General features: G+C 37.9%; 1 protein-coding gene across 2 annotated transcripts in view; it reads right to left on the bottom strand.

Annotated features, from left to right (window-relative positions):
- Window positions 1-12,950, bottom strand: part of PTPRG (protein tyrosine phosphatase receptor type G) — a 776,178-nt gene that overhangs the window by 338,166 nt on the left and 425,062 nt on the right. For both annotated transcript variants that reach the window (XM_074198838.1, XM_074198837.1), the window contains exon 3: window positions 6,899-7,078. In XM_074198838.1, the coding sequence (XP_074054939.1) occupies window positions 6,899-7,078 (180 nt within the window). The remainder of the gene's footprint in view (window positions 1-6,898; window positions 7,079-12,950) is intronic.

Raw genomic sequence — 12,950 nt, forward strand, 5'->3', positions numbered from 1 at the left:
TAACTGGGAGGTTAATTTGCTCAAAGTAAGTTCCCCATTCTGGTTCTTTGCTTCATCATTTGTAAATTTAATGGGTAAGACTAGATCTGAGATTTGAAACCTGTGGTCCATAAGTATATTTCAATATAATTGATTTTCTTTGCATTTTATTTTATTCATTGAGAATCATTATTCTGAGAAGAGAGTCATAGATTTTATCAGTTTGCCGAAAAGATTCCAAGATACAAAAGGTGAAGAATCTATATACGAGATGATTTCTCAGATGTCAATCCAATCCCCAGAGGGGAAAGAGCACTGGCTTTGGATTCTGGTGATCCTGAAATTCCTTATCTGACATGTATCATCTGTAATGTAGGACAACAGACTTAATCTCCCTAAACTGCTGTTCCCTTAACTATAAAAGAAAGGGGTCAGAATAAACGATCTTTCATGTCTAAATGTATCAGCCAGTGTTTGCTGATACTATAATAAAAACCAACAACAAAACGAGACCAAAAAATCCCCAAACCATAAATTCAAACTGAACTACTGATGCACATCAGGAATAAGTGCATTTGTAGGTAAGGAACAAGGGTAAGTTATAACAAGACAAGTTCTCAAAAGAGTTACAAAGCATAAGAGACAACTCTTTATCAGCATACATTCCAGGATCTTCCCTTAGGAAAGTCTGATCAGTTAGCTAGAAGGAGGTTTTTCTGCTACGAGCTCTTTATCTTTTCATTCTTGTAAAATGAAACAAAAGGAAATAACTTTGGATGAAATCAAATGAGAAGTGGCAAGAAAGACAGTTAGAGCTCCTCAGGAGAAAACAGATAGACTGTATCTGTCTTGTAAATATATTTCAGGCAACTTTCACGAAGTGTGCTAGGTACAACAACGTAAGCCTATTGATTATGCCAGTTGGAATATATAGAGCTCTCAAGGGGATAAGATAGATATGAACATTAAAACTGTTTTATGGGAAAGTTACTGTCTGTATATAATAGACAGTTTTAAATATTAACTTGCTATATTCATTTTTTAATATCCAAAAGACCAAGTCTATTTTACAGATAAGTGGCTTGTAAATTTCCATTTGAAAAGAAATCCCACACACCTTTCTTTATTTTCTACTTGGAGGCTAAGATAGAGGGTTTTCTGGATAAGAAAAAAATGTTGGTGAGAAAAGCAAAGGATAAGAGAATAACCCTCAAGATGAGTCCATGAGGTTAAAGTAAAATCAGCAAATTACAGAATTTGAGAGTTGGAAGTACAAATATACCAATATCAAAAGAGAAGTTTACACAGAGGAAGTATGGGCTAGAGAACAGGCTTCAGAGTCATGAAGAAATGGGCTCTTCATTAATATTAGTTGTTATTAATTGTGCAATCATGGCCAAGTCACTTCACTTCTCAGTCTCAGTTTCCACATCTATAAAATGGGGATGAAGTCATTTTTTTTTTATTTAATTTGTTTCAGAAAGTTCCTAGGTAGAAATGCCTGGTACAACAGAGAGAGGACTGAGCCTGAAGTCAAGAAGATATGACTTCAAATCTGGCCTTAGTCATTTACTAGCTGTGTGATCCTGGACAAGTCACTTAACCTCTTTCAGCCTCAATTTCTTCAACTATAAAATGAGGATAATAACAGCATCCACATCAGAGTGGTTGTGAAGATCTATAAAAATTGTTTAGCAGAGGGTTTGGGATAACAATGGGTGCTGATAGATTCCTAGTCCCTTCCCCCCTTCTCTGACATTTAGAGAGTCTCTTTGGGCAAAGAATGACTTGTCCATACAGTCATTATTTAGCAAAGGTAGGCTTTGAATTCAATATTCCCTCTGAAGCTTCCTCTGTCTACATACCACATTGTATCTCTTGCAGATTTTAAAGTGGCAAATAACTTTCATTATTTAATGTTATTGTTAAATTCAGTAGAGATAGTTATCTGAATAACATAAGGGTTGGTTTTTTTAGACAGAATTATTCATATTTCCTGACAACTCTATCCCAAATGTCTGAAAATTTCATTTAGTTCTACAGAGCTAATCTGCTTTGAAACAGATAAATAGATAAACTATTCTGGCTAACATATCTATCTGTATTATATACATGTGTATGTATTTATGTATGTGTGTATAAACATTAAAATTTCCTAGTATCAAAAACCCCTTACTATTCCCAAGAATAGAAACTGCATAGAAAAGCAGCTAGAATGTTGGGATTGGAATCAATAAGACCGATGTTCAAATCCTTCTCCCAAAATTGATGAAGGGAAGCCATTGTTACCCAGGTGTGCCAGGCAACCACCTCATACTTGGAATCCAAGGGAATCCCAAGTCCTTCCAGGATTCATTTGATATTCCCAGGGATCTTTCATTTTATTTCTGACATGGAGTTAAGTTGACCAGTTGACTTGTGATCATAAGTTTGCCTTCCATCAGATTACCATGGAAACAATCCCCATAAATAAAGAGCACTCTGCAATCTTCTGTGTGACTGTTTGAAACGCTTCATCGCTATATTTGAATTTACGGCTGATACATTCTCCAATTTCTGTTAAATTTCAGCTAAAATCCCACCTTCTCTGGGAAGCCTGTCTTGATCCCATTTAATGCTAGTTCCTTCTCTCTGTTGATTACCTGCAATTCTTCCTACATATATCTTGTTTGCACATCTTTGTCTGAATTTTGTCTCCCACATTAGACTATGAGGTCCTGGAAGAAAGGGATTGTCTTTGTTTTTTTTTTTTTTTTTTTTTGTATCCCTAGAGCTTAGCACAATGCCTGGAAATTCTATTATCATAACTTGATTTCTCATCATATGAGATTTATAAAGGACTTTTAAAAATATCTATTGCTATGGTATATTCTTTTTATTTTTTTAAAGTTTTTTGCAAGGCAATAGGGTTAAGTGGCTTGCCCAAGGCCACACAGACAGGTAATTATGAAGTGTGTGAGGTAGGATTTGAACTCAGGTACTCCTGACTCCAGGGCCAGTGCTCTGTCCACTATGCTACCTAACTGCTTCCTAATGCTTGGTTCTCAACCAGAACATGCTTCAAATGACATTGGGAACTAACTCCTCAATCCATGCATATTGGCAAAAGTCCTTGAGATGGTCATTAAGGAATGACTGTATTCTAAAAGCATGCAAACAAGAGCTCCTACAAACTCAACAGGTTCTGGATGACTTTGAGAATTCAGCACCGTGACAGAGATGAATCATCGGCTTCTGCAAGACCAAGGTCATGAATCACCTTGCACCGAGTAGACTCGATATGTGTCTACAACCTGTCATTGGTGATTTCGGAGCTGAAAGCTGTCACTGAAACCCGTTATCTTGGCAAGGTGCTGTCAAGAGAAATGAGTCAACTAGAAAACCCTATCAAGAAATCGAGAGGTTTTTCATGACAGGCTAACTGAACATGGCAACAGCATGACCCGGGCTCCAACCAGGATTATGGAGAATGAGACAAAGGTTCTTTCTATTGTGCAGGAGGAGGTCTTTCCAGATTCTTTCAGCTGCTGATATCTCTCACGAACTCCTAAATGACATTGCATTTATTTTGTGTGTGTGTGTGTGTGTGTCTATTTGCTTCTCTGTAGAGTATATATGTGTTGCTTCTGCCACTGAAGGCAGGGATTGTTCCATTTTTCTTTTTTGCAGCCCTATCATTAAGCATTGGAACATAGTAGGTGTTCAGTGAATGTTTCTTAAATGACTGACACTTCTCCTTGTTCCACAAAGTGGGGGAAGACTCTAAATCTTAATGAGTAAGAGCCGTAGGGAAGACCATTTATTAATCATATGCTTTCCAGCTTTGAAAGGGACTGTGCTAACTGTTAGGGATAAAGATAAAAAGTTAGACAGTCCTTGCCATCAGGAAACTTACATTTTATTAACGGAAGTCATCATGTGGGTCCATAGCACAGGGTATAGAATGTTTGGATTTAGACTCAGGAAGATGTGAGTTCAAATCTAGCTTCAGACGATTGCTAGCTGGGGGACTCCTGGGCAAATCAATTAACCTCTGTTGTTAGTCTCAATTTTCTCATCTATAGATAAGGACAAAAAATAGCACATTCCCTCACAGGGTTATTGTGAAGTTCAAATGAGGGAATAAATGTAAGGTGTTTTACAGACCTTAAAGCTCAACAGAAATGTCAGGTATCATGATTATTGTTGTTATTTTTGGCCAAGGCTGAGTATTTTGGTCAGGGAATTCAAAAGGATAGTGAGCAGAGCCATCGGAAAATGATCAATAATGCTTTTTCCCTAGGAATAGCTCTATTAATTAGATTACTATTAGAATAGAAGATGGAAATTAGGATATTTGGGGAGTATGAACTTGATGTCTTGGCAGGGAGATATCTAGAGTGTGTCATGGAAGGACATGGGGAACCCTGATTGAATTCTCACCAGTGGGATCCCACAGAAGAGGTTACAATGCTCTGCTGCCTATAGAATATAATTAGGGGACAGAATATATAGTGTTATGGCAGAAAATAGCTGAAGCACAATATGGCAGGTTTGGGGTCATCCAGGTAAGATGCAATCTCACCAATCAGGAACAGATAATCCTAGATGGGAAAGGGGAATACCAAGCAAGAGGCAGAGAGGGAAGCACAACATAATATGTCAGAAAGATGGGCTAAGCAAGGTCACGGATGCTTGGGAAGGGCCAGGACTCACTGCAGGGTCCTCTTTACCCTGAGATGATAGAAAAATGAGATCTAAGTTTCCCAAGGTTCTCTACTAAATGACCACAAGTCATTTTCACAAACAGTGACCCCAGGGCCAGACACATGGAATACTGAATAGCAATTGGTGCCCATAGAAGAAAAATCTTAGAGAATAGAAAATTTCCAGCATGGTTGCAGCCAGTATGTTTCCTGAGGCTCTCATTCAAAGAGAAAGTAGAGTCATAACAAGGTTGCTGAGCAGCTGGACTATTGGGAATAAATGTCGACCATCTGTAAGGAAGGCAGGTAGGAGGAAGGCTGCAGTCTCTCAAAGCAAAACTTAAAGGAATGGAGCTCTGCTACACATAGGCAGGGAGCAGAGGGCATGGTCATGCCAGGCTTTTGAGTAATAATCTAAGGATTTTTTTTCTAAAAAATAATGACCATGAGCAAGAGGTCTGTTCTGTAGGCCATTGTTCATATTCTTTACTTTTCAGTTAAACTGGTATGCTTGCCATTTTTTTCTATATTCCATTCCAAAACTTCACTTTAGGTTTTGCAAAGGCTGGTCCACACACCTGAAATGGAGTCCCTTACCACAGGTGTCTTGCTCAGGGCTATCCTTTTATAGGAAGCCCACACTGATCACCCAGTTGGGAGTGATTTCTTCCGGGTGCTTATTTTATGCATATGTTAATAATAATAGCCTACCATTTATATATTGCTTAGTATGGGTTAGGCATGTGCTAACTGCTCTACAATTATTATCTCATTTTATCCTCATATAACCTGTGAAGATAGGTGCTAGTTTTATCCTCATTTTAATTTCTTATGTACCTGGTTGTTGTTTTTTTAATTCCTTTCCAATGGAATGATAAATTTCTCACAAGAAGTGGTTTAAAGAAAAAAGACTTCAAGGATATGTGTGATGCTTTAGATTTTTCATCTATTAAACAGGAATTAATGGCAGTAATGAATCAATTCATCACCTCGCTTTTATTCTACTGTTTGCTGGGCACTGGGGATATAAAACCAAAGAAGGAAGCAATCCCTACTTGGAAGGGAAGTGAAAATGGAAAGTGTTATGTGATGGAAAGTGGTGGAAATGATGATACTGATGTGGGGGAAGGGAAGTAAACTGCTCAGGGAGGAAGCCTGTCAATAGACAGACAGATAAGACAGTGGTACACTGTGATACTTTGATGTATTCATCATCTCATAGATATAAATACTATAGATGCACAACCCTCCCTGTATTTTCATTTTTTACTCTTTTTCTCTGTACCCTCTTATAATCCTCTCTGAAGACAAAAGATCTTCTAATTCTTTTACTAAATACTATTTACCTTTTTCCAGAACTAAATTTCAAAATCATACTCATAGTCCATAAAGACTTCCAATTTTAGAGACTCCCCCATGGAACACTTAAAGAAAATCATGTATAAATTTTGTCCAGGTGAAGAAAAGAAGGAGTTATGATCTGAATATGTTGGGGTGGGGGGAAGATCATAGATAATATATTTCAAATCAGAATAGACCACAGAAGGCATCAAAATCAATGTTCTCATTTTAAAGATGTAGAAATTAGGAAATAGAGAAGTTGCACAAGGAAGAAGATGAACCCAAGTTTTATGACTCCCAAATCAAGTCTTCTTTAATGTGGTCTCCAAACTTTAGTCTATGCCAGTGAAACTACAACTCTATCAAGGTATCAGTTCCTACAAGAAAGGATCATGATGAAGCATGACACACAAGGAATGATTTGATAGTTTCCGTTTCAAAGGGCTTGGAAGGTATTCATGTACAGAGATAAAGACTTGAAATAACTAAATGCTAATGGTACAAATGATAAAGTTACCAACAGTTTATTCCTCTATTCTGAGTTTCCCAAGTTTTGAGTCTGATCCCAGGTACCACTGTGCAACTTAGCTGATGACATAAGAGGAAATTCTCATCGACCCCTCTCTCTCTAGTGTTCTCAACACAACCTGTTCTGTGGTTGTCAAGAAACATCATTTAAACGAGAGTGGGTTAGTCCAAGTATTCATCAAATATTTTTAAAAGGTTCAACTAGAGCAATACCTTAGAATTCCCCACCAAGGCACCATTTTACACTGCTTCCAGGGAGAATTTTGGAGAAGAAAAAGAATAGTAAGAACAAGAACAACAACAGATCACACCAAGGTCACTTTCTCAGCTTGCCAAGGAAGGGATATTTGAAAGAGAACTCATACCTGTCTTCCCTGTGTTTTTCATCCATGTTTTGTTGGAAGATTCATTATCAAAACCATCCAGCTGAAGTTCCTGGTATTCATCCCCAACTCGTGCTTGCTGATCTAAAATATCTATTGGGGACTGGTGACGGCCACCGCAGCTCACACTTGATGTAACCCAGTGTTCAGGACCATAGGTTCCTGTGAAATGAAAACAACATTTTAATAATGATAGCCTTGCCATTTGGGGAACGAATATGACTCAGGAAAGCAGACGCGAGATTTCCCTAGGTAATACTACCACAACTACAATTTTAGAAGCTGAAAAGGTTATGGTGTTTAAAAATGACAAAAGGGTCAAAAGCCAGTTGCCTAATACAGAACTTGGATTAATTTTTTTCCCCCCTCTAGCAGTTAGGAAGGATATGTTACTTTAAATAGTTTGGCATGATTATTTGCAATCAAATGTTCACTAATTTATTTTTAATTGGCTTCAGGAATTATTACCTAATGGAAAGACTGTCAAGGTTGTTCAAATATGCCCCCCCCCCCGCCCCATTTACGAAAATTTCTAAAATGATTAGAGTGGCATTCTTTTCATTTGGGTCTGTGGTGTTGTTCTGGAAATAACAGCAACCTTCACTTAAGGCTGAGAAGTCTGTGAAAAGAAACCAAAAAAGAAATTAAAAGTAAAACAAAAAAATAACTAGAATGGAGAAAGAGGAGCATAGGGGTAGGTAAAAAATAAACTGAATTCTAGCAAAAGAAAAGAGAGCAATGGAGATATGTAAGTTAAGAAGCTTGTAGAAAAGATTAGGAGGTTCCTGGAGGGCTCAGAAATAGCAATTTCAATAGACTAAGGAGGGGGGGGAATCCTGACTGCAAGAAGTTCACATAAATTGGGTACTAAAGAAGATATATTTGTCAATGTAGGAGACCCCCAGTATGACAACTCCCTCCAACAAAGCAAATCACAATTCAGAATTATATGAAGCCCTCAATGGTGATAATAACTTTAATCAACCAAACAAAAAAACATTTGAAAAATATATGTATATATCACTTGTTAAGGATACAAAGTCAAAAACTGAGCTATCTCTGAACTCAAGGAGCTTATAATCTATTAGAGGAAGGAAGAATATGTATGTATGTATGTATATATCTATATCTATCTATCTGGAATATATATATACACAGTTTATGAAAGGTAGATACAAGGTAAAACTTTACTCATGGACAAACAACAAAGATGGATTTAAGTTCCACCCCTTTTGCCCACTGATCACAAACTTACTTCTTTAACTTAACCTCAGTTTCCCCACCTAGAAATGAAAAGGGTTAGTTCAGATAACTTCTAAATTCTTCCCAGCTCAAATCTCACCTCTGACACTTTGAAACCTGAGAAGTGACCATACCTCCCAAGACCTCAGTTTCCTAATCTGTAAAATGAGGGGGGAGGGCTGAACTAGATGACTTTTGAACTCCCCTCCAGCTATAGCTCTGCTTACCCACCCCACTCCAATCATCCTCTGAATTCAAATGTAATATCTCCTGCCTATTACCCAAAGGCAGGCACTGTGACCTGACCTTGCCCTTTCCAGATTCATCCCCTCATGCATATGATCCTCTTTTGCCCAGGAGCTGGCAAATAATTGCCTGTTTTTGTAGGGTCTGTGAGCTATGAACAGTATTTGCATATAATAAAACCATGTGGACTGTACAAAAAACAGATTGCAGGCAGAATTTGGCCCTCATGCAAATTGGACCTCAAATCAAATGGAGCATTGTCAAGTCTTCAAAATGGGTCCTTTCTCTGTGCTATATTCACATAAACCCTATGGTTACAAATTCTTCCTCTTCTCTTAGAAATCTTCCTGTCTTCAAAAGTACAAATCTATAAAGCCTGCTAAGATACTCCAGATGTTAATGACTCTGCCTTGTTTTTGCCTCCTTTTTACTAAATTTATTCTTTAATATTTGTTTTATTACAGTTATCTGTGTGAGTGTTTTATTCTCTGAATGGATCAAAAGAACTTTGAAAGCAAGTACAGTGTTTCCCCTAGGCTTTCTATCTCCCCAGATGCCTGGAAGAGTATTAGATAAAGAGGATAAATTTAATATTGTAGATTAGCAGTCACTCCTCATACAAGGTGTGTCTCCATGACATAATAGAACTATATCCACCCAAAGACTCATTCTTTTTTATCCACAAACAATATGCATGTGACCTAGTGCCCCTCTTTCCTGAAGTGTCATCGGGAACAATAGAGTATGAGGCTGTCTTCTGCATCTATTTATAAGATTTAAAAAAATAGACAAAGACTGCTAAAATTCACCCAGAAACCTCATCTACATGGTGGCATTTGGGGGTAGTGGAAGATGTGAATTTTTGGCATTCTCTCTCTTCCATCTCTCTAAAGGGAAAACGGCAGTCATGAGTGTTAAGAATGTTGCTTGGGCCATATGCTATAGAAACAGGAGACTTTGAGTGTGACTATAAACTGAAATTATATTTTATACCAGATTATGGCAGGCAAAAGGAAATAAATGTATATCCCTAGATTCCCTGACTTGGGATTTTAAAGAATGGTATATCTTTTTTTTTCTTTTTCTTAAATGAAACTCTTCTGTTGACAACACAAATTTCCTCCAGACCTCCATGAAACTAAAAGTAATAAAGCTTCTCTGTCAGCCAATTGAATGGAAACAGTCTCTGGCAGGAAGACTAGGATGGATCCCCCCCCTTTTCTTTCTTTCTTTTCTTTTTATAGATTGAGTGCAGAGTAAGTTAAATGCTCAGAGGGGGGAAGGGTAACAACTGTAGTTGGGATGGTGCCAACCTTTGGGGCTGAAACTCCCCCTTCGATGCTCATGCAGCTAATTATATAAATAAGGATCATGCTTCCAAGGCAATATGGATCTTTGTTTTTAGCTTTCAGTTCCTCTGCAGAGCCCAGATATAAGAAAGTGATTTAGAAACCATCTTTTCCAGTGTTCTCAATTTTGAGATGAAGAATTGAAAGGGCTGGAATAGATGACCTCTCCCATCACTTCTAGCTCTAAATCTGTTATTCTGAGGTTGCAGAGGTTAGGTTGTTGTCCAAGGTCACAGAGGAAGTAATTAGCAGAGCTGGGATCCATAACTATGACTTCTGACTTTCAATCTAGCTAGAGTTCCACCACACATCCTTGACTTGCAGGGCCATGTCTTGCCTCCTGCCTAAAGACTAATGCCCTCAAAGACTCAGTTGTCTGTGTCTCTTAGAGTCCCATTTCTTTCTCTAAGATCTGGCTTAGATGCAATCTCTTACAAGAGGCTTTTCCGAATGCTCCCTCCTCAAGGAAATTACTTTGTATTTACTAAGTATGCATATATAAATATTTATTTATCTGTGACATTATCTGATCTCTTCCCCTCCCCTCAAAACTATAAACTCCTTGGGATCAAAGATTATTTTCATTCTTATGTTTATATCCCCAGCATTTAGCCCAAAATATCAGGCACAAACATAAATACCCCCCAGATTCTTGTTGGATGAATGAATGAGTATTGAATCAAGCCCTTTCTCTTTGCTCCTTACGATTTCAGTAGCAGATTGCCTCTGAGAGAAAGCAACTTAAGCTGGTGAGAGCTGCCTGAGGGGGCTCTCAGAGATGAGTGACCTGCCCCAGTCACACAGCCAGACTACATCACAGACAAGAATTGAACCCCTGTCTTTCTGATGCCAAGACTGGTTCTCTTTCCACTGGCAGGCTGTCTCACTAATCATGCATCTACTCCAGTTTGAAGTGACACTGGAAATTCAGAAGGAGTAAGAGATACAGTCCCTATGATTAAGGAAAGAATGACAATCGGGGTGAAAGGATGGAGAGAAAGGGAATTTTCAACAAACTGGGAGTGGAGGGTTTGGAATCAGTCAATTTGTTAATCCTTTCGATAATCTCTATAATAAATCATCATTTCCCCATCTTTTTAAAAAATTTAATCATTTGCAGTGGATATAAACAAATGTTCAACCTTAACATCCTCAGGAAAAAAGGAACAACCATTCCAGTCATGATAATAATAGATACCTCCAGCATCCAAAGAACCATTTATTGAAGTTTTTATTTTTATTTTTTAAACCTACATTCTTTTTTCTTTTTTTCTTTTGGCAAGGCAATGGGATTAAGTGATTGCTCAAGATCATACATTATTAAGTACCTGAGGCAGAATTTGAACTCAGGTCCTGCCTGGCTCCAGGGCTGGTGCTGTATCCTAGCTGCCCCAAGCCAACATTCTTAAAATGAGAATGCAGGTTCCCATAATTTGGTAGGCAAATCAGTTTCTTTCCCTGAATTGATTTCACAGGTAATCATATAATAGTATAATTTTCCCCTTTCCTAGAAATCTCCCCTCAATGTCCTATCCCTTCCTTAGAGAAGCTTAGGGAAGTCAGAGGAGAGGCGCTTGAAGCTTTGGGGAGGAAGTTAGAATGAGTAGACATACAAAATACACTCAACATTTAATGGGAGGAAGGAAGCCTCATCCTTTTGAGTTCAAACCTGGTCTTAGACACTTACTAGTAGTGAGGCAAGCCAATCAACTTCTGTCTGCCTCATTTTCCTCAACTGTAAAATGGGATTTAAAAACAACACCTGTCTTTCAGAGTTATTGCAAAGATCAAATAAAATAAGAGTTGTAACTCACACTTAGCACATGGTATGTATTATATAAAAGCTCAGTTTCTTCCCTCCGCTCCCTCCCTTAGATGTGTAAAAGTAAACATGACTTATCCAGGTCACTATCTCATTGATCTATATGTTGGCCAAAGAATCAGTTGCAGGGTAAAATTATTTCAAGAATTCATCGCTTGCTTTGTTTTCAAGAAATAAGAATAACAAAAATCTGAATATCTCATGTCTCAGATCTGGACACAGGAACATTCTCTAGAAATCCAACTTCATCCACTGAAGCTAATAACAACCTAAAAAATGCTCACAAAATGGGATGAAATGAAACCTCCCCCATACTGATCTGAGCCAAGGAGGAGACTCAAACTATTATTTTTCTGCCCAATTCAAAGTCTCCTCATAATTATTCTGGGGATAAAAATACACTTTGGAATATATGAAGAACACTTGAAACCCCTATTATTCCTCATAACCTTCCTGACCCAAGAATGTAATACAATTTAACACCCGGTAAATCAGTAGCAGGAAGTCAGGCCAAGGGGATTCATTCCTGCACAGGAAACAGTCTGAGGATTTAAGCCTGCTAACTGCTTGCTGTTTCCTAGCTGCCCAATATACATTCAAGTGCAATTTTAATTGAAACTGATCTTCCACTACAGATTTCAAATTAATTCTTCTTCTGAGTGTTTCATGCTTCAGACACCCTTGCCTTGAAAAAAAAAGAAAGAAAGAAAGAAAGAAAAAAGGAGGGAAAAAAAACCCTTTCCATCATTAGTAGAGGAAATAGAACACTTTTTTTTCTAAGCTTGCAAGTATTGATTACCTATTCTCTCCATCAGAGCACAATTGCGATTCTGCACTGTATAAATCTCCTCCGTGTTAGACACTTTATAAAGTACTGAGAATTATATCATTAATCATTTGCAGTTGCACCTGCCTGGGCGTATTGGATTCTTTGTTTTTTAGAACTTTAAATAAATTCCTTTAAATAAAAACATGATGCTAAATAAAGATTGCACTTAACTTAAATTTAGTTTAAAAGGAAAGCCTCTCTCTCAGGAGTGACATTCTCCATCTCAAATGTGGGAAGTTGAGTCATCTGCATTCTAGTTTCCCATTGGGGAGTCTGACTTGGCATGGCCAAGGATTTGTACTTGTCAGGGGCAGACAAACTGATTTTGGCAGGTCCCCAGCTCCGCCATCTCCATGTGATAAACAAGGTCTGATTTCAAGAAAATCAACAACCAAAGACAATAAAACTAAAGGATTCCATTTGGGCTGCCTTAGGAAATTTCTAGTTCTAAGTCTTCTAGAATCTTCCTAGCCTGAGGACTCCTCCCTTCACTGAACACCTTTTGTTCAATCCACATGAAGGAAGGGGTGGAATCCTAACAAGGCA

This window comes from Macrotis lagotis, chromosome 8, assembly GCF_037893015.1.
Source record: "Macrotis lagotis isolate mMagLag1 chromosome 8, bilby.v1.9.chrom.fasta, whole genome shotgun sequence".
Lineage (NCBI taxonomy): Eukaryota > Metazoa > Chordata > Mammalia > Peramelemorphia > Peramelidae > Macrotis > Macrotis lagotis.